The sequence below is a fragment of the Corvus moneduloides genome, chromosome 11 (assembly GCF_009650955.1).
Source record: "Corvus moneduloides isolate bCorMon1 chromosome 11, bCorMon1.pri, whole genome shotgun sequence".
Classification (NCBI taxonomy): Eukaryota; Metazoa; Chordata; class Aves; order Passeriformes; family Corvidae; genus Corvus; species Corvus moneduloides.
Genome location: NC_045486.1, coordinates 20,752,075 through 20,774,734, shown reverse-complemented (window position 1 = coordinate 20,774,734; position 22,660 = coordinate 20,752,075). Strand labels below are relative to the sequence as shown.

At 46.6% G+C, this 22,660-nt stretch overlaps 1 protein-coding gene across 4 annotated transcripts in view; it reads right to left on the bottom strand.

Annotated features, from left to right (window-relative positions):
- Positions 1-4,521: 4,521 nt before the first annotated feature.
- Positions 4,522-22,660, bottom strand: part of FBLN2 (fibulin 2) — a 95,221-nt gene continuing 77,082 nt past the window's right edge. For all 4 annotated transcript variants that reach the window (XM_032120769.1, XM_032120770.1, XM_032120771.1 and 1 more), the window contains exons 9-17: positions 19,186-19,320; positions 16,961-17,098; positions 16,500-16,643; positions 12,797-12,925; positions 12,167-12,292; positions 11,424-11,540; positions 10,333-10,461; positions 7,596-7,719; positions 4,522-6,595 (exon numbers count right to left, since the gene is read on the bottom strand). In XM_032120769.1, the coding sequence (XP_031976660.1) occupies positions 6,238-6,595; positions 7,596-7,719; positions 10,333-10,461; positions 11,424-11,540; positions 12,167-12,292; positions 12,797-12,925; positions 16,500-16,643; positions 16,961-17,098; positions 19,186-19,320 (1,400 nt within the window). In that variant the 3' untranslated portion in view covers positions 4,522-6,237. The remainder of the gene's footprint in view (positions 6,596-7,595; positions 7,720-10,332; positions 10,462-11,423; positions 11,541-12,166; positions 12,293-12,796; positions 12,926-16,499; positions 16,644-16,960; positions 17,099-19,185; positions 19,321-22,660) is intronic.

The window sequence follows — 22,660 nt, the reverse complement described above, 5'->3', positions numbered from 1 at the left end:
GGATGAGAAGGTTGGGAAGTGAGGCTGCTGAGGGCTTTCAGAGTCCTGAGAAGGTCATCACTACATGTGAAAACCAGCTCTGCACTGCCTGCCAAGGGACTTGGACTACCCAAGTGAGGTGCAGATTATCTGCTCAACACACCCGTGGCAGAGATGTGAACACCCACTGCCTGCCTCTCTGCACACTCACAACTCCAAACCACCAAACACACAAAGGAAACCTCCTGAAGTTTAACCACTGACACCCAAACTGCTCCTACGCCCCCTCCACACAGGGTACAAGGCTGACTGAAGGCTGGGGAACCCCACGCTGCATTCTGGCAGCTGTAATTCTGCCTGTTGGCTTTGAGTTTCCTTCCAGAGTGGAGGCCTGGCCTTCATCCTCCTCTGATCACTTCATTTAGAGTGCAAACAGATGTTTCTGAAAGAAAATACAGGTACCTACATGGAGTAATCATGTTTTTAAATGGCCTTCGTCATTATATTGGTCAGCATCTTCCAGATGTGATTCAGGCAACGATAGCAGCACGTGTCATTTGTGTCTTTGTTCCTCTCCCCAGAGGAAAATTAAGGTATGATTAAAGCTGTGCCTTCACTCAGCCCATCCATTTCAATGGAGCTCTGCATCAACAGCTGTTGGGAACCTGTTGAAAGCTCTTTCTCGAGAATATTAAGTCTTTTCCTCAGGAAATCATTCCTTTCAAAGTCATTGAGGTTGGGGTTTTTGTTGTTTGCTTGTTTTCAGTGCTCCCTGAGTTAGCAGGAGATGCTGGTGGTACCCAGCACAGCCCAGCACAGCTGCAGGTTTGTGGCACCTGAGAAAAAACTCAGCCTGAGCCCTGCAGCCACCAGCACCACCTCTGGGTCTGCTGTGGGGGATCCTTGGGTGAAGGGAATCAGCGTCAGTGGGGTTTATTCAGCCTGCACATTCCATGGTTTACTCAGACTCCAGGAGTGGCAGTGCTTCACCTTGAGTGTCCTTCATCAAAGATTATCAGTGTTTTTCCCATACTGAAAGTATTCCACATACATTTTCCTCCTGGCTATCAGTGCTGGGGAGGACCTGCCCTCTTCTATGGTGCATCTGGCTGCAACCAGTAATTCTGCAATCAGAGTGAGCCAAAATCCCTCTCTGGAGCGGAGCCCAGTGGAGTCTGTGCAGCCTTAAGGAGCCCTCATTGACAGAGAGAAAGACATCTCCTCCCTCCCATTCCCTCAAGGCATTTATGTCTCCTTTTAGGATGTATTTTCCTTACATTGGATCAGCTGGTGTCCCTAATATGTTTCACAGCTCCTTTCTAGTAATGGTGGCACAGAGGAGAGATGAGTACTCTGCACACTGGACTATTATTCCTAAATTAAATTAGATTTTATGTTTCCCCCCTCCACCCTTCCCCAGAAAGGACAGCATTCCATACTTGCTCTATTGGGAAAAACCTCCAACTCCTTCAGATGGCCCTTTCCATAATCAGTGTTTCTCTCCAGAAACTCGGTATTTCCTCAGGAGATTGAATGCTCGAGTTACAGACTATTAGCAGTGAACCAAATCCCATGAACCCTGCACAGAACTAATTTCAATTCCCTCTCACACATTCTGGGTTCGCTAACCTGCCCCTGGGTCACCTGTAAGCACAAGGATCTCACCTGAGACCAATTCTTCACCCGGAGTGAGCCCGGGGTTTATGTCCCACGGGGCTGGCCTCGGTCTGTGAGCTCAGAGACCTTTGTGCTGCAGGAGCTGCCCCAGCCCAGCATCACCAGTTCAGCCCCTCCATCCCGTTCCCATTGCACCATCCCACGTTCCAAGCAGTTAAAGCGTCCTGCTGTGCATTTATGCAGTGAACAATTCTTGGCTGCCACACAGGAACTCACTGATGTACAAAGGCTCTCGTCCCACCCCTCCCGTCACAGCGTGTAGGGCACCACAACAGCATCCTCTTCCTCCCCAACCCCAGCTAAAAAGGGAACATTCACTGCAGACGTTGTCATTTTTAACCCCACCATAACGGGAGCCTCAGCTCGTGGGAAGAGAACGTGCAAGAGAAAGAATTGTGTTAGAAGGCAAAAGGCTCAAGTTTGTGACTTCAGCTATAGATAATTGGAACCAGATATAATTAAATCCTGCTTTTCAGTAGCCACTTCAAAATGAGGGTCTCTGTGATGCAGAGAACACGGAAAGTGTGAAGACACTTTTTATTTGACCTCAAAATCTATTTTTACTCCAGAATCCTAATTCTCCATGGCTGGAACTTTCTCTTCTGCCTGGCACGGGTGGGAGCAGTGGAAAGACAAAGACAATAAAAGGCAAATGCATGGGAAAAACTCCCTAGGTCTGAGGCAGGTCTGCAGAAGGACACAGAGGGACACAGAAGGACAATGTGTGTGTGCCCCTGTGTGCCAGGAGCTGCCCAAGGGAACAGGGCTGGAGGAGGCTCAGCTCTTCCCCTGCTCTCCAAGATGCCCTGAGCTGACAGAGGCACTGGGACCTTTGCACAGGAGGCTCTTACACTCTGAAGTTGAAGAGCTATTGCAGAATGGCCCTTATTACAGATTTGAGCCATAAAATCTGTCTGAAATTCACTTCTGTCCTGAATCCAATATGATTGATACAACTGACTGAATAACTGATACAGAGAAGCAACAGTGAATGAAGGTCTGTTTGGGGTATCTTGGAGGAAATGTAAGGATTTGGGCCCATTAGCAGCTCCCTCCCCTGCTCTGGTGCCCCAGTGTGAGGAGAAGGAGCGAGGCTCAAGCTGAGCAATCAAATGCCTTTCCCTGCATCAGGCTCACACAGGAATGCTGGCACGGCCTGGCCAGCAGCTGCAGTGACCCACAGACATGTATTTACACACAAAGAGACTACAAACCACTTTCCCCTGGTCCAGAAAGGGTAAAATATGAGATAAAAACATCCCTCTCACCCATGTGCTGCTCTTTCAACTTATGTTATGTGCATTCCAATCAAAAGAAAACCTGATGTTTCTTTCTGGAACAGACCCGTTCAAATTTCCAGCAAACACACAGAGTAACATTTCTTCTCCTTTCCTCATTTGATCTTGCTCAGTCTCTGGGATCACTGGATCTCCCAAGGAATACAACAGCAGAGTGCAGAGAGGTCAGATTTTATCGAGGCAGGAACATGTAACCTGCAGAGCTGAGCAGAGCAGGCCTTGCCCAGGCAGGTCACAGCAAGGCCATTTCCATCCTGGGGAACACACCAATAATCTGAATTTTTACACATATAGAACAGATGCCCCAAGTCAGCTATAATTCTTTATTAGGTTTGCAGCTGTTGTCTTCGTCATGAGTTTATCAGCTTGCACATCCCTTGTGTAGCTGTTCTTAATTCACCCCAACCAGGCAAGGGGTGGGGTGGCCACAATGGAGCAAAGAGAATAAATGAAACCTACTCAACTCACTTGTTAGAAATGGAAAAGGAAAATCAAAGAAATTACAAAAAAAAAAAAAAAAAGAAAAAAAAAAAGAAGAAGAAGAAGAAGAAGAAAGAAAAGTATGGCTGTTCAAGAGGGAATTCAGGAAAGCTATTTCTGATCTAAGGAAGTGTAAGGGGCCATGAAGGTACAGCCCAGGCCTGAACTGTGCCCTGAGACCTCCTGTGCACGTGGACACACACCCATTCTCCGTCCAGGCTACCCAGCCAAATAAAGGGGAAACAGCATTCCTGGAGATGGGGACTGGGCCTTTGGGAGCTGGACCGGTTGAAGGAGACCAAAATTCCAGTTCAAGGCCACTGACACCATATAGAAGCACGTCCCCCCTGTGGGTGGGGCTGTGGGGGTGAGGCTGCTCAAGCTCAGCCACGGGCACTGCCCCAAGACAGAGCAAAGGGTGCAGTGCTGGCTGCTCCTGCTCCCCTTGAACTGACAGGGAGAACTCTTTGGGTTGGAGAAAGGCAAAACCCTCCTCTGGTTAATCTGGAAGCAGAAGAATGTGAAATTACCTCCTGTAATCCTTCCCCTTGCTCTGACCAGTTGCACCCAGCAGCCCCTTCCAACCTTTCCCAACTACAGCACACTGATGAAGACACCTTTTTTCCTAACGGAGCATTTTCCCTATAATAGTATGCAAAGCCTTTCCTAAAACTTTCTTCATCAATTACCTGTCTAGAAAATGAAGAGTTGGTGCTAAAAACTGCCAGATCCTTAATATGATTGACTATGGCTGGTTTTAGTCAGCAAAAGGTCTCCCAGTAACAAATGACCTGTCCATTCATTCTCTGACAAGGACTGTCGAGGCCCGGCTATCATTTACGCTCAATCAAGTCCTAATGCTGATGGAAAACTCCGGGTTTTGGTGGCTCCTGACGTGGCCCAGTGGGGCTTGGAGAGATGTGTCACCACTGAACGTGTACAGGATGGATCTGGAAGGCCTGGAGGTGTAAGATAGGAATTAACTGGAATGACAAATTGCACAAACATGTGTTTCTCAGTTGCCACTTCCCTGCGACATGCTTATAAAACTGTTAACTGTGGAAAACAAAAGATGGATGGAAGAAGATCTTTTACTAAATGATTTTTATAGAAAAAAACCAGAAGTTTGATGTCTGCAAGCTCACACACAGTCCTTGTTTTACAGCTGGGGAACATAAATAATTTTTCCCTGCTAACGTGATTTTATGATCTCAGATACAGAAAGATTTGCCCTTTATTTTAAGAACGTCCAAATTAAAGGAGTGACTTGAAGTGGTAGAGACTGGCCTGGGGACATAGTGAATACAGAACATTAACTCTCACCATATAGGTGATGTTTACAAGATCTTTAGATGCAGTCTTTTACAGTGTAATAAAATGGCTGAATATGGCATAAAACCTCATAAGATTTAACTCCCCCATTTCCTCCTGTGTACACATTGATCGAAATAAGATTGACTGTAAAAAAGAACAGGTTATTGTTTTCCCAAGAGAGGTTGGATCAGATGATCTTGGAGGTCCCATCCAACCTGGGATTCCAGGATTATTAAACTGCAGTGCAATAAACAATCCATATTCTGTAGCTATGCTTTTGCTTCAAAACATTTTGCAGAATAATTACAGCTGGAACAAAGGAAGCTCAGGAAATTGCAACACTGGAGCTTTTTGGGGAATGGGAAAAAAAAGAAAACAGCCACAAAGAAGTTCTGATCTTCATTTCTAAATTCTAATAAACACTTTGATTATATTATGCTGTGCCAGATCTGGCCTCCAGCTTTGGACTTCACCCAGTTCCCTGAAGAACCAGAAGAAATTGAGCTCAAAACTTTGGTTGTGCTCTTTTCTAAATGGCAAAATGCAACCCACCAGTTTCACTGGCATTTTTCTCTGCATCATTTGGCAACACAACTGGAGGAATTTCCCTGAAGCAGAGAAGCAATACCCCTTTTTGTCTATTTAAAATTGAAAGGGATTGCTCAGGGACATGCCCAAGCTTTAAAATCCAGAGCAGTAATGATTATTTCATTGTTTCCATTTGGACACTCCTTTAAGAATTATAAAGCATCAAATCTGCACTTATATATAACAGAGTGAGGAACAGAGGAACACCAACACCTTTAAAGACAACTACTAAAAATGGCAATGTGAGCTTTTACCTTGAAGTATAACATTCTGGAAAGGCCTTGGTCTTGCAAATACTTCGCACATGAGCAATCCTACTAAAGCAAGACTCATCCATAGGCTTTTTCACTGGTGGAGTTTCCTTTTATTTATATATATTTTAAGGCAACATATTATGAAAGTTGGAAGGAGGAAAATAACCCGGGAGCAGGAGGTGGGTTCACCCTCAGTGTCCACGGATGGCCTCGGACTCAGCCCCTCAGCAGAGACACCCCAGTGAGGCCACTAGCCCAGCCAAACCCGAACTTGGTGTCAGAAAGAGGAATCACCCAATGTTTTTTCCCAGTACTCCCATGGGAACACCTTCCCTCTCTAGTGCAATACCCTGCAGAAGTGACTACACCTAAAAATAACTGCTAAGAAAAGGTTCCAGCATTTATCACAAGGCCTTTCTAACTCTTCCTTCGTTCGTTGGCAGGTGATGATGTACAGAATTGCATAAGGAAACAAAACATAAAAAGATAAAAATTAACTTAATTTACACAACCAATAAAAAAGTTTAAAGCAATGATAGAAAAATAATATAAAGGCTAGATACATGAAATGCCAGTTCAACAGTATTAAGCTTTGGTAGAACAGTTAAAGAGCATAGCACCAATAAAATCCAGCGTCAGCACAGGCTTCAGTAGGCATGAGCTGTGATGAAAATGTAAATTTTGGCAAGAAAAGTAGTGTAGGTTCCCTGCCGCCACAGTTTCATTTCCACATCCAACAGGAAGTCTTTGGGCTCCTTGACCTGCCGCTGCAGGTACACGATGCCCGTGTAGGAGTTGAGCCTGCGGGTGCTGAAGTAGCCCTCCTCGTTGCCCTGGGTGATGGTGAGGACGATGTTGTCCCCGGCGTAGGCGGGGGAGGGCCCGATCCGGAAGATGTGGGCAGGGACCACGATGTTGGTCTGGAAGTTGAGCTGGTAGTAGGTGATGCGCACAGGGGTGTTCTGGCACTCCAGGTAGTTGAAGCAGTTGATGCGTTCACACCTCCTGGGGAAGGAGAAGGGAGGCACCCTCAGTGGCCAGGGAACAGCAGGGAAGAACACAAACCGTGGAGCACTGCAAAGGATCGGACAAACCGCAGTCCCAAACCCCGGAGTGTGACCAGCAGCTGCCTGCTCTGCTCTCCCAGTGCCCAGGAACATTTGTGAGTGTGTAACTGCCAGAGAACTGCAGAGTAAGGCAGAGATCAGGGACGTGGGGAGCTGTGTGGGGAAGCTCCACAAGGACCAGCAAGCCAGAGTGGCGCTGCGAACGGCACCGAGCCGGGCAGCGGAGCCAGTGGTTCATCTCCGACAGGGCTGGGGCAGTGCTCCAAGAAAGTAAGAATGAGACCCCTTGAAAAGGTAGCTTTAACACAGGAATGGGAAATAAACTCCTCACCTGGCAAAGCTGCTCTGGTCTGTAAGGCAGGAAAAGTATGTTTTAAGCCGTAAGCAACTAAATATGGGTTCCCAAAGCGCTGGCAGCCACCGAGGCAGGAAACGGGTAGGGAGATTTTGGGGCTCCCAAGCCCCAGCTGCTGAGGAGCTGGGGATGTGCCGTTCCCAGAACCTTGTGGCCTGGCAAGATCAGTATCCTGCTCCCCTTCAACACTCCCTGAGGAACTGCAATCTGAATATTAAACAGGGAGCCCCAAACCCGCAGTAAAAGTGGAGCACTGAGCAGCCTGGCTGCTCCTGCTCTGACACACGGCAGAGAGGATCTTACTTTAAAACTTAATTATAAACAGAGCCGTTTTGGAGCTGCAAAGAGAGCTGCAGGCTCTGATCTCTGCTGTTCCAGCAGCAGCTGGAGGGAAAACAGAGGCTCCAGGGCTTGGAAGAAGGAAAGATAACCAGACACGAACTCTGCATGGGGAAGGTCTAGGAGCTCCAGGTGCCAAAGCAGCTTCTCAGAGCTCTGAGCACCCACACCCACCCACAAACTAAGCCCTCCATAACACCATGGCCACTGGCCTGGCTCTGTTGCTCTCCAAGGCCATACTCACATGTCAGACACCTTCCTGTAGTTGGAAGGGCACTCGAAGGAGAGGCAGCGGAAACTGCCCTGGATGTTGTAGCAAGTCTCTGCAGCTGAACAGTTGTGGGTTCCTATTGCACACTCATCAATATCTAAGAAGAAACACAAGAAAAAGATGTTCTAAGTTCAAAAGTAAGAATTAATTCCTAATAGTCTTCAGGAATAAACAAATCCCACCAGGACATAATTAACCCATGCTCACTGACTTTTTGAGACTGGAGCAAGCTGGGCTGTGCCAGAAGAATGTATCTGTGCGTGAAGGTAGCTCTGGATTAAAGCAGAGCAACCAAATCAAATCTGGATTTAAAGCAAGCAAATACAAAGTGGTCACTGCTGTCCTGCAGGATCCAGGAGATGTGAAACATGGGAACTTAGAACAACCCCTCAGAACAAGGCACACAGTTTCGAAAACGTAAATACAAATATCTCCCCATAATGAGATGTAATTACAGAAGACATAATAAAGAGCACTTAAAGCTCAAAGACACTTTATGGCCCAGAGCATGAGCGTGGTTACCTAAATAACACATCCACAAGCCCAAGCCATGGGCCCTACAATGCTGAAAACCAGATGCAGTGACAAGGATCCAGCCTGAGCAGAAAGCACTGGCAGGGCCCTCACAGTCACACTGTGTACTCCCAAACGTTAGACAATGCACGGAGGCGTTAAAATGAAATAAATTCTAACAGACAAGGCATGTAGACTGTGTAGGGCCCTGAAGCTCTGCCAATTGTCACAGAGCAGAGAGACTCTTAGAGGGAAACTATAACCTTCCACTCCCTCCCTTCCCCTGGGATGAGAACTGATCTCAAAACACTGAACTGGCTGGTTTAAAAGTCTTGCAAAGAAAAGTATACAATAGGAAGTAGGAGAGAATCAAAGACAAGTAAATCCCTTGCTGGTTCTCAGCAGTGCCCGTAGGTGAAAAGCAAATTTCTTCCATATTGCAATCATTGTCATGAAAGCACTCCCTGCACCGCCTTGGCTGAGCTGCAAAACACCACAGGCAGTTTCTGCAAAAAAAGATCCATATGTTGAGACACTGCTCCATGAGATACAACTCATCTTTTGAAAAAAGTGTACAAGGAACATTTCACCAGTGACTCTTCAGAACTGGTCAGATGATGAGCAACTGGAGCCAGATCTTTAGCTGGGGGACACTGTGATTGTCTTCCTGCGCTCGACAGAGCCAACACCAACCCAGCCTTCCTCCGACCATGTTTTCAGACACACCTCACTATCTGCCCAAACTTGTAACTACAGACCTGCAGAGCTCCACACAAGGGGATGTATCCAGGGGGCTCCAGTGCCTGACTAAACTCCAGCTCAGGAGCTGCCACACACGTGCTCAGTTTTGCACCTCACCCTCCGTGTGCTGGTGCCAGGCGGTGGAGGCACCTGGAGAAGCTTTTCCAAAGGTTACTGATTGGGCTACTCTGTGCACTGGGAACCCCCTACACACAGGAGGGTCATGCAGGGGAGCTGCACACCACACAAACACCACCAGTGCAACCCACTGCTCTGGCTGGGTGTCTGTGTCCCCCTCCTCCAGCAGCACTGGGTGCCTCCAGCTCAGCCTGGGAGAGCTGTGCTGGCTGACTGACACTGTGACTCGCTCTCTTAACCCTGGAATACATTCTCAGCCCAAATCTCACTGCTGGCAGAGGTGGCAACTAACATGCCAGAGCTCAAAGTTAGCAGGAAAAAAACCAAACAAAGCCAGAGGAGTTACAGCTGCAGTTTTCTAAAGGTGAATTTTACGTAAGAATTTAAGTGCATGTGGACATTACTGCAATCATACTTAAAAACACATTTTAAAATACTTTTAAATGTTTTAAAAGGATTTTAATTGTCATGTAATCTGCTTCACTGTTCCACAGTCAGGATTAAGTATCCTCATGCTGCTCATGATTTGCACAGTGCAAATTCACTGCCATTACCACTCAGAATTCAAGCACAGGAGATACAAAACCGAAGTTACATGAAGGGTTCCTGAAAGAGCAAGCGCAGGAAATGCCTGGCAGTTGGTGTAAGGACTGCGGGAATGTGCAGAGGACTAAAGGTAATCAGATCCTCCATGGTTACACAGGCAGTGCATCCTTTGGAAATGGGGAGTTCAGCTCAGAACCATACAGCTGCACACCAGATGAAAACCACCAGACTCCCAGAAGACACCTCCATGATTCTGAAGAAAAGGGGTGTGTGAGGGGAGGGTACTTGTCATTTCACTAACATTTATTAATGCCAGCAGGATTAAGCTTAGGTGACATTGCTGGATGGCCAAATTCCAATTACAGCTCCAGCATTTAATCTCCCAGTTTTCTGGGGCAGAAAACTGTAACTCATAAAGAAGCCACAGATTTCTACATCTGGCGCCTCTAAAACCCGCGATCATTTAGTGCCGTGCCAAGGTGCACACACAGCTCGTGTGAGTAATCAAGTGCCTCAGTCTGAAGGATGAAGCGGGCTCCTTGGGAATTCATTTAAGCAATTAGCTCACGTTGACAGCTGAGTTGCCACAGCACTTCCTTCTAGCACAGGAGAAAACTGACTTTGCAGATACCAATATTTGGCAACTTTGTCAAAGACTGACTGGAACAGGGGCTAATATAAAACACGGAGACTTGACTGAAAAACTGCAATGGCTGAGCTCATTCCAAGGGTATCAGTGATACAAGCCCTGCAGTCCCTGAGCTGCTGTTACCTCTGCAGGTCCTGCCATTGGCTGCCATGGTGTAGCCCTGCTCAGGACAGGCACACTGGTAGCTGCCGGGGACGTTGACGCAGCGGAAGGTGCAGAGGATTCCGGCGCTCTGCGCGCACTCGTCGATGTCTGCGGAGAGAACACAGGCACACCCCAGCAAACAAACACAGCACAGCTCTGCACAGGGAGGCTGCAGGACACCAGGAAATTCTTCTCACATGACCCATTCATAATGTATTGCTAAACGTGAATGCAACCATGGAGGTTTGGCATTGCTGTAGCACTGCTGATGGTGCTGTCTGAAATGCTGAACCCAAGACTGCTGCCAGAAATACTGGCTGCAAGTAGTACAGACTCGTGGAAAGGAATAATGAGGGTAGGGCACGTCTGAGTTTGAAACACTCTCTCTGGTGCCTCTGGAATTGAGAGAATCATAGAATCACAGACTGCTTTAGGTTGGAAGGGAGCTTAAAGCTCATTCCAGCCCCTGCCATGGGCAGGGACACCTTCCATAAGACCAGGCTGAACCTGGCCTTGAACACTCCAGGGATGTGGAATCTCTCTGGGCAACCTGTGCCAGGGCCTCACCACCCTTTTAGCAAAGAATTTTTCTAGGATTTCTTGCTGGGCTTCCCTGTGCTAGGACGGGTGTTGGCTTCCTCACCATTCCTTAAACAGAGACTCTCCAATGTGTCAGTGCTGGTAACTTCAGCTAACGGGGTAAAACCCCTCCTTTCTCCATTCTGATCACTCTGCTCCTCATTCACCATGAGCAGCAGTCAGGGCAAACCTTCACTCAGCAGTGCAGCCGTTCACTGATGCAATACAGGGATATCTTCCCACCTGATTTTTTCAGTCATAAGCTCTGGCCCCATGAAACCATTGCAACCACCTCCCTGGCTGTGCAGTCACACAGGTGTGCTCCATCCACTGAACTGCACTGTCCAGCAGCTGGAGTTACCTTTTGCAGCCTCTGTGGCAGCTGGAACTCAAAACCATCCTGCAGCATCAGGTGCTGCTGAGGGTCAGAGATCTCTTCCTGCTACAGAGAATAAAAACACCCACCCTAACCTGGTGGGGCAGCACCTTACCTTTACAGGAATGCCCATCTTCTCCCAGCTGGAAGCCTTGCCTGCAGTAACACTGGTAGGAACCATAAACATTGGCACACTCCTGGCTGCAGGGACTGTTGTCACATTCATTCACATCTGCATCCAAAAACAAACCCACAGCTATGGCCACAGTGCTTCAGAACTGTGCTTTCCGCCTTTTCCTGCTCCTGGAAACCTTTACCTTCCAGTCAGAGTGACTAAGGAAGGACTAACTTGTCCCTGTTTTTTCTGCTCCCTAGGCAGAATGCCAGCAAGCCTGAGAACGTCTGTTGCACCTGAACTTCATTTATCCATATGCCAATGGAAACACACACACATGCAGACATTCGCTTCAGGCTTTATAGGTTTCAGTTCACTAAAATATGTAATTGTTGCCTTACAAAAATCATGGAGAACTAAAAAATTTTCCATTCGATTCAAAATAATTTTTTATAAGTTTTGTCACTACCAAGTTTCATCTTTATCAAAAATTGGAATGAAGGGTTTCCTGTTCTAACTTTGTTCTGTTCTCCTTTTCTGTCATCTGAACGGAAAGTGGAAAGTACGTGGGGATAGGAAGAAAGAGAAGAAACTTGTTGACACTCATCTGACAACTCCAGTGTTTGACTGTCTGCAAATTTGAGCACACAAAGTTTACTGTATTTGTGTTTCACCTCAACTCCTTCTCTAGAGGCCCTTAATTCCCACTGCAATTTCCCCTTCATGGAAAAGCAGCCTGGTACCTTCGCAGTGCTTGCCATCGTAGGAGAGGCGGAAGCCGGCGGAGCAGGTGCAGTGGTAGGAGCCAGGGGTGTTCTCACACGTGTGCTGGCACAGGCGCCCCGGGTAATTCCAGCACTCGTTTATGTCTGCCAGCACAACAAGCAAAGACACAATCAGCTGAGGGACACGAGCAAATGAGGTGCAGGAGGATATTTTTTAAAGTGTCAGAGATTGATCTGCAGAGAGTGGAATGCTGCAACCTCAGGCTTGATGCGGTCTGACTCTGTGCTCTAATTGGTGCACGGGAGGGACAAAAGACAAAGTGCTGCATCATGGCTCTTGGGGGGAAGTGGTGAAACCTTCAGACACACCAATTCCCACAGCAGCAGAAGCATCACCCACAGGGAAGTACTTTGCAGATGGCTTTAAGGGATAACCTGCAGTTAAACCAAGCCAAGGGCACCTTGTCCGAAATCCCAGCTGGGAGTGACAGGGCTCTGAATGCGCTGCGCAGCGCCAGCTCTGGAGGTGATGCCATCCTCTTCTGAGGCACTGCACTGCAGAGCTCAGGACTGCAGTGGTGCTGAACGCTGCCTGGGGCCCAAGGCTCAACCAGTGCCAGCTCTCAGCTCCTCCTGTGCCCCACATACCGATGCAGCTGCGGCTGAAGGCGTCGTACTGATAGCCCATCTTGCAGTCACAGCGATAGCCCCCGGGCAGGTTGTGGCACAGCTGCCCCTCTCCACACCGGTGCACCCCCGTCTGACACTCATCCACATCTGTAGGGCCAGACAGGGCAAGCTGATTAACTACAGTTTGCTTAAAACCAATGTTCATAAAGAGAAACAAAAAAGTCCATTGAATAGCAGGATTGGAAACTGGACAGAAGAACTATCACCAGCTTCTCCCACCCTGCTCTTCTCAGAGGCAGCTGTCTGGTTCTCTAAGTCAAACTTGGGAAAAGCAGAGCATTACCTTCAAAGGGAAAATGGTAACTGGACCTGCAATGGGCTCTCCCAGTATATTATGCATTTCAGTGTAAACACACTGATTCTGAACAAACCATGACAGTTAAACCCCCCCTTCTGATGTTCTGCCATTCCATGAGTCACACCAAGCCATTTAAAGCACAACAAGAACCAGCCAGAACCCTTCAATTAAAGCAACTGCTATTTCCATCTCCACTTGCCCTCTCAGTCTTGCTCCTGCTGTCTACCTTTAGCTCTTTCCCAATGTTGATCTTTTTTCTTTTCTCAATCAGCTCCCATTTTGATATTCCCCATGGCCTCTCAACCAAAATTCAATACCAACAAATTAGTTGCTTCTCCACTCACACACAACATTTCCAACCTCATTTAAACATCCTCAGAGGAAGATGAGAGTTTTCAATACAGGCTGATTTACAAGACTTGCAACATGACTAAATAGCTCATCAGTATCTAACAAATCCTTCTTACCATCTGTGACAAGAAGCATCAAAAAGTCTGATTAACCCTCACAATTGCGTACTTCTTCAAGTATTCCAAGCTCTGCCACTTCCTAAGCCAACAGATCCTCCTTTTTTCCTATTGGTCACATCTTCAACTACTTTTACAACCCAAATCCCTGTTCATGTAATAATCATTGGGATGGATCTCTAAGGCTGGAAGTTCTCCATGCTGCCCTATTTGAAATCATAAATTTGAGCACTAAATCATTTCAGAGGGTTGCTGGGAAGTTCTCCATCAAACAGCAGCCCTGGAGAGGCTGCACCTAGACAGACCCTGCTGGCACTGGGGTCAGGGATGGCAGGGAATGCTCCTCACCACGCAGGGAATTCCTGACAGGAGCTGAGATTTCTGCTGGAACACTGAGTCCTTGTTTTCTTTGAATCAGAGCTAGCACCAAAACAAGGAAGTCTCTAATGCAGGCAACAATTTGTAAAGCAGCAGCTTTATTTGTAATGAATCCATGTGTGCAACCATTTTATTAATTTCTCCAAAGTTTCATATTCCATTGCACTCAGACTTTAATTAGTTCTAGGGCATTACACCATCAGAAGTGTGCTGTATTTCACACTTACAGCAGTTTTCAGCTAAATATGAGGTATTTTTCAATAACTCATTTGCTAAATCAGAAAATCTGAACATTTTAAAGACAGATGAATCGTCTAAACAGAGGAGATGACCCTACAAGTGTCATTCTGCAGAAGAAACACGTGCAGATGATGTTTTTACTACTGTGAATAAATCTGATTCAGGAATCTAATTAGCCATTGTAATGCCTCAAAGAAACCAGTCTTTATCACAGAGAGGAAATTAGGACCATATGCTTTTCTTCTTTCTTTTCTGTGCTCTCTGCCTGCTTAAAAAAAGCCATTCAAAAAAATACCAAACAATACAGACCAGCAACAGGAACAGAGAGCACACAGCAAAGACAGAGAAATCACCAATTAACATCGATTATGCTTTCCCAAAATCGAGCTAGAGAAGCCTCCTTAAGCCTGCTCCTGAACAGCCTTGTCAGGTGTGTAAAGCAGAGGCAGAGGGCCATCAGGAATCACACTGCATTGTGCTATCTCACTGTGCTTTAGAGGCAGAGATGCTGGAGGATTAATGGCAATTTCCTCCTCTGCCATGGATTTACACACAGTCACTCCTTTTTAGGAACAACTGCAGGGAAAAACGGGATTCTTTTTGTACCACCTGTTTGAGATTTAGGAATGTAATCTGCCCCAGCCATTACAGAATCACAGGATCATTATGGCTGGAAAAGGCCTCCAAGATCACCCAGTCCAGCTCTTGATCCAGCACCACCACGTTCAGCATTAAGCCATGTCCCCAAGTGCCACAGGTCCAGGGATGGGGACAGCAGCACTGCCCTGGGCAGCCTGCCCTCGTTAGCAGGGCATGCAGAGCAAAGGCTGCTGGCACTGCAGCCTGGATGTCTGTGCTGCCCAGGGCGGGCTGCTGCCCTGTGGGAAGAATGGCATTCAGGGAGACCTCGGCATGGTGGTCACCCTAAAAACAATCTCGGGGTCACCACAATTCAGGTGGTGCAGCCACACACAGCCCTGTTGACTTGGCTGAGGAAGGACTGATGGAAAGCAGCTGAAGAACTGTGTCTGCACAGCAACTGAGACAGACAGGACTTTTGGAGCTTCCCTTTGTAACAACTGAAATATCTTGGGCTGTAACAGGACAGCAAAGAACACTGCACTGCTATGGCCTGAACTTACAAAACACAGTATTTGGAAGCTTTCTCAATTTCCTCAGTTGCACACATGAACTGTTCCTTCCAAATCTGCTACTTCCAAATCTTCTCCACCTTTCCACTGGCCATGCATGGTCTGGACAGTCCTGGGGGTAAAACCATGAGGGGAGGTGGAGGATAATGAACAGCAAAAGGTGAATGCAGAAATATCTGTGGAAATGGGGTCCAGCTGTACCACTGGGCTGCACTGCAAGTTGCTAACCACGACCAAATTAATGGCTCTCAACATGGTTGAGAGCACCACAAAGCACATTTTGTTCCTCTGTCATCCTTCCTTTATTCCAAGGGAAGGTAAGGGAGAATCACTGGGATATCACCACTAAGCAAACCACTGCTTTGTCATTTCTTTTCTTTTTTCCCCCGCTGTCATTTTAGGATTTCCTACCTCGTGTAACTCAGAACATGGGGAATTGGAGAACACACAGCCAGCCTTGCCTTGGGCGCCAAGGACCAAGCTTCCCAGTCCTCGGTGCCTCGTGTGCTCATTTACAAACAAATGCTAACAAGCACTGAAATCTGCTATTCTGAGTCAGTAACTCCCTAAATACGCTGGAACAAATACAAATCAGGATCAAGCTGCGTGCCAGCCTATATGAATATTTCATATACTCATTCTCCTCAGAATTCTTTTCACAAAGTGTGAATTTATCCTAAACACCCTCACAAGTGGATGTAATGGGGAACACCATGTACAGAACATCCCTACAAAGAACATCCTCTTGGTGCTACTCCTGTAAGCCCACAAAGCCAGCATTCCTCGTTTGCTGCAGGTCACTTCACTTCCAGGGAGGTGCTACAAAAACCACCAAGGGATCGTGGTCTTGACTGACAGCATGAGTTTAAAAGGAAACTAAAACACATTCTCTCCAGAGTGGAAGCCAGTGAATCCCATGTGCTGAGCGTACCAAGAGGAACTCCATGGAGTGATCGGGCATCAGTGCAGGATCCTGCAGCACAAACAAATCCCAGAGCTGCAGGGACAGCAAATTCCTGTTCCTCAAACACATTTGGCAATCTGGAGGTAATTCCAAACATCTCTTTAGAAGTGAAACACACTTTTTCCCTGAGAGACCCCCTGCCCAGCCCCGAGCCTGCCCTCACCGACGCAGCGCGTGCCCTCCTCGTTGGAGTGGTACCCTCTGCTGCAGCTCAGCATGTTCCTCTGGCACGTGTAGGACCCCACGGTGTTGATGCAGTTGAATCCTGGCTTACAGGGCTCAGGGAGAGATGTGCATTCATTGATATCTGGTGGTGAAAATGAACAGAGCAGTGAGAGATGCTGTTTAACCCTTCTGGTCTGTTTTCTTCCAACTGTCACTTCTTGTTCTTCATTTCAATTTCTTGTGCGACCAAGAGAAGGCTGGTGAAGGTCTGCTGTGGGAATACCTTGAAATTCAACATGCAAGTATTCACCCCTTTAAATGGGGAGCAGTGCTGACATTAAATTCACAGCAGGGTTTGAGGAACACTCCACATCCAAGGGGTCAATCCACAGCTCCTGAAGGGCCCAGGAGCTGGCAGTGCTGCAGCACAGGGCACAGACACGTGCTGCCCACACTTACCAACGCAGTTTCCCTCAGGGTCTTGCAGGAACCCATCCATGCAGCGCTGCTTTGACTCGCAGTAGAAGGACCCCTCTGTGTTCTGACACACAAAGTTCACTTTGCAGCTGTGAGTTCCTCTCTCGCATTCGTCGATATCTGTGAATCACATCAAAACACCAAACTGGCATGAGCTCAGCTCTAACTTCCAGCAGCCCTCATGGCCAGCTAACTTCCAGGAAGGAAATTAGGTGGCATTATTTAAACAGACACACGTTACCAGTGGGAAATCTGAGGGTTAAGTGTGTTTGCTCTTGGAAATTCACTTCAGGACTTGTCAGGTCCTGTGGCAAATTTGATTCAGGTCCCTGCTGCCTTGTTCACAGCATCTCTTGCAACCCACAAATATCAAAATATCTGCAATTTTAAAATCCTGAAGATCCACATTACAACTAGGAATAAGATGCTCATAATAAAATATGTACCACAGACTTTCATAAGCAAGATAGTCTCTTATTCCTCATATACCTCAGGAATTCAGGTCTGTAAAAACCTCCCTCCTCTGAACTTGATACTGATAGGGCACCTCACTTGAACAGGGCTGGGATTTCACTGTGTGCACACAGACATGCAGGCCTGTGTGTGTGTATATATATATATAAAAATACATATTTACACTTATGTACACACAAAACCCACTTACACAACTCTGAAAACTATGCTGAGAAATTCTGAATGAGGCAATAATATTAGTAACAATTCTTGCTTTTTATTTCTTACTCTGCAGCCAGAGCCCAACACAGCCTTCTGATTTTTTACTGCATACATGAAATTATTGCTCAAACTCTGCTCACCAACTCAGTGCTTGCTTTCTAGAGACATTAAAAACACTTCCTGCAAGTTTCAAACTTATAAATTTCCAGCCAACTGCTCTGTAGTAACTGTGGTGTAATGGCATTGCTGCTGTTTTCCAGCTGAAGTAACCCCACCTTGGAGCAGTCTCAGCTACAAATGCACTTGAAATTCAGATCATGGGAATATTTTCAAATGCTGCTTTAACATGTGCTGGTTCCCCAGAAATATCTTTAGTAGAAGATAAAGACAGACAGAGGGAAGTCCAGGACGGAGGAGTCTCCAAGCAGCCAAGGGAGGAACTGCTGGATTTCTCTTCCTACTCCAACCCCTTAAATGTTCAGGTCACGAGGGAACATTACCAGTCTCCCACAAGCTACTCTATTAATAAGTCTGCCTACCATAGTTAGAGACTGAGGCAAATAAAAACGTGGGATCGAGTATTTCATAAACCTCTGCAAATTCAGTAGCTATCTGCAGGCAATTTTACATAGAGCAGCTCTGAAATTTCTTATAGGTCACTCACTTACAGGCTACTTTAAAACGATTTGTAAATTTTATAATCCTCTATAATCTAACTTTAGGGCTATAAAGTAAATTAGATTAGTAATAAATGTTAGAAATGCTCTAGAATCAGACAGCAGAACAAGACATTCACAAAACAGCCTCTTCAAGTAAACCAAGCTTTACTTATGACAGCTGTTTATAAAGGGAGATTTCTGATAATTTCTATTTTATAACCTTATGTTCTATGCCAAAAGCTAAGCTCTTTCCTTAAGCATCTCTTACTCCAGCTGTCAGGAAACTGTAAAAAGTGCAGGTGCAAGTAACAGTGAGTTTTGCCCTGAAGGCAGGACACGTGTGTCCCTTGCACACTGCCGTGCTGATGTTCCCTTCTCTGTCTAACACCCACAGAGACCAGGAGAGGGGGCATGAAGAATACCTTCTTAACCCCATGACCATTCCAAATGGTTAAATGTAAATGTAAAATGTAAATAAATGCAGACAGAGATCCTGAATACAGGAAGGATGACACTGGCAGCCCTGTGATCCATTCAGGCTGGGAATCTTTGCTGGAATCACCAGCAACAGCATCAGCTGAGCCAGGCAGGGGAGCTAAGGGGGATTCCTCCATCAGGGGGATCTCTCTCTAATGCCTTAAAAACAGGGCAAATCCTAATTCAGAAGGTTTCATCCATTTTCTAGTAATTCATAGTTATCACTGGAAACCACTTCAAATAAGTGAACGTGCAGAAGGAGCCTGCAAAGCCAAACACTTCCATGATGAGCAGCCTATTTTAGCTACAGCGCTGATAGCACAGAGCAGCAGCACCAAAATGCTCTGCAATCCCTTCCCTTCCCTTTGTGTCAGAGCTGAGGGACACAGTTCTTACCCACACACTCGCCATCCTTCAGCTCGTGGCCAGGCTGGCAGCTCAGCTCCTGCACGCAGCGGAACGACCCCATGGTGTTGACACAGTGCTCTCTCCTCTGGCAGGTGTGCCTCTCTGTCACACACTCGTTGATGTCTGTGAGAGAGAGGGAACAAATCAGTGCCAAGGCATCTCCCTCTTCCTGCCCTTTTGGAAGGAGTGGAAAGCTCAAATGAGAGGCTTTGTTACAGTGCTCTGATGGAAGATGGTTTTATCCCAGGGTCTTTAGTTAGCACACAGTGACTGAAGAGACACAAACCACTGGGAGATTTCCTTCTTCTCCCCTCTTGCCAAACCATGGCGATGGTGCAGGCACTGGGCACAGGGATGGACAGAACTGAGTACAGGCAGGGTGGGCAGAGGATTGATGACCAGCTGAGGGGAAGGGATGGGAACTCCTGGACAAGTGAATGAGAAAGTGAGGAATGCTCATGGCTCCTCCCCAGATTTCCACAGCCCAGGCCACTGACCAGTCCTGCTGCCTCAGGCCAGGCAGACAGGGGCTGCTGGGGTGGGAGCTGAGGCTGCCCCGCTGGGCTGGAGCATGCTCGTGCTGATTCCCTAAGGAATGCATCGCTGGGACCGGATATGCAGGAGCTCGTGGAGAGAGGAACCCTGATGGCTCAATCAAGTTTGTAAGTTTGTATTTAGAGCTTTAAAGAGATTTGATTTCAGCAGGTGGAGTAGTGGAAAAGTTTTTTTAAAAAAACCACTTGAACACAAGATTGCAGAGTGTGGGACAATTAGGGAAGGAATATGAAACACCTTTAAAATGATACGTTTTGATAGGATTGGATGAAATCATCTCAAATGCAGGTTTTGCTTATGTTAATAATGAAAGCTAGAACAGCATGATGAACAAATACTTAAAAGCAACAAAAAGGGGCAGATAAACTTTCTTGCCAATCTCCACAAAGCCTCACACATTCACGGTTCTATATAAAGCTAAGAATTGCTAGAGCTAACAAAAGCCAAATGTGACCAGAACCATTACCAGTCCTCTGGCTGCTCTGTGCATGAAGCTGTTTCCATACTGCACAATAAAGCAAGCATTGTTTAAATCACATTTTCATTTTGGCTGTAGAACCTCATTCTCAGATAAGTACCTCAGATATATGACTTCCCCTGTGGAGCACGAAAACAGGAAAAGCCATTTGAAAAGATTTTTTTCTTAAAAAATGTGTCAGCTTGTTTTCTAGCAAAGAAAGTGAAGAGGAGCACCAAAAAACTTCAGTTCCTGGTGGGCTCGGATAACTGGTGATGTGCACTGAGTTTTGCAAGATCTGTATGAGCTTCATTCCATTTCACTTCTCAGTTATTTTATAATATTGTATTATATTATTCCTTTTGTTTTCCTTCTGTTTGCCATTGCTACTCCTCACATGCTGTGGCCTTGCTTTCCAAAGCAGCTGGTTAACCCACAGCAAGGTCCTGGCCATCACCTCAATCTCTTTCTACCAGTCCCACACGAAGTTTGAGCTCCTCCTCTGAGGGGCAGGTCCTTGCCTGCCCCAAAGTTCCTACAGGGTTATGTCCCCTAATGCTTGTGCAGTTTCCCAGTTTCTGTTCATTACAATGAGGAGTATTTTCACAAGTGGTCCTGTGGGGGTGGCAAAACCCCCTCACGTGCTGAGAGATGAATACAAGGTGCTCTGGTAGATCCCTCTCACCTACTTTGACTTTGTTCTTTAAGAATTCTGGGGTTTTTAAATTCTATTTTAGAGAAAACCAGCTACGGATGGCCACTTAACAGCGCCAAACCAGGGCAAGACTTTCTGCTGGCTGTACCACGGATCTGAGATTATCTGCTCTTGCAAACCACGAAAAGGCCTCCCATATAAACAAACTGCATCACACTGCAGCTCATGAGCTTGAGTCAGCCCAGCACCACGTCCAAAGAGAAAGTGTTTGTCTGAAATACGAACTGAAGAGGGTAGGAGGCATTCCACATGATTAGAAGGTGGAATATTAAGTAACAGGCAAAAAAAAGGTTGTGATTTCATGGAGAAAAAAAAATCTAATATAATTTCATGTTTTGTCTATATTTTTGATTCAATTTTCAAAACTCTGAGTACTTGAAAAAATATGCAGAACTGGCTGGAACACATTTGAGGCAATTAAAATGATGGAAACTGGCAAATTACAATGCAGAATTCTTGCTTTTCTATGGAAGTTTTGTGCACGTGGCACGTGAGACACTGACAAGCTCTAAAGCCTGACTGTGAGCTGGGCTGAGCTGTAGGGCTGGAACCCTGAGCCATGGCCATGCAAAGCCCTGCTCTGCCTGTCCAGTGTCAGGGCATGAGCCTCTGTCTGTGCCATTAGGCCAGCTGCCAGCCCAGCAGAGTCCCCTGTTCAGTTCATGATGCAAACATGCCCTTTTCTGTTCACTTTTCTAAACTAACTCCTAAATGCACTGTAAAATCCAGAGTGCCCACGACCTGTCTCCCTTCAGTCCTGGGAGCCAACTGTACAAGGCAGGAAGATGCCTGGCAGAGCACTAGGAGTAACAGGAGTTATGCTTTCAGTCTGAAACACAGGCCATCCCAACACTGGACCAGCTGTAGCATTCATCCAACCCAATTACGACTGTGAGGTAGGGTTAGATGGTATTTACTTTAAACAAGAGGAAAAAGAGGAAAAATAATTCGGTCCTACACTGCAAACAAGTCACACAGTTAATTTCTGAGGAATCTGCTCAGTCTATGTGTGTGGCAGCAACATTCCTCACTCAATGTCAGCAAAGCCCAGAATGAAATGTAATCACTTAACAGCTCTTTTTCTCCCCAGAACCGTTGCTGCAAACAGCAACACACACACAATCCTGAGCACACCTGCTGCGTCCAAGAGCTGGCATTTTTGCAGAGGAATATCAGCATTTACCTAGTGCTATTTATTTCAATATGCACTTTGACATCAAAAACTAATTTTGATGCACCTTCTACAAAAAAAGTCAAATGTAGACTTTTCTTGTCCTGCCTTTGCAGTTTCTCATTATTTTTTTCTCTTCAAATCGCCTCAGCTCTGTTTGTTTTATGGGACACATCTGTGCAGAGGAGGCACTCTGTTAGTTTGGAACCACCCACCCTGCGCTCACGCCCAGGTTCAGGAATAAAGTGACCACCTACTGCTCCCTGTCAGGAGGGAAACTGAGGTGGGAGTAGCAAAGACAGGAGCAGAGCAGTCAGTGACACGTGGCTGGTGGGAATGACTTTGCCTGAAAGTCAAGGGAAAAGCAAACCCCATTAACAACACCGGGCCTGGCTCTTATCTCGGGAGAACACGGAGCTTTCAGGCCAAAACCATTTCGGTATCTGCTCAAAGTGACACAGAGGGGCTGTGGGAGAGCTGTTTGAACAGCTGCGGACTCCTCTCTCTGCATGGCTGGCTTTTGGGAATGCTGGGCATCTGCTCCTGAATGCACCTGGAATTATGA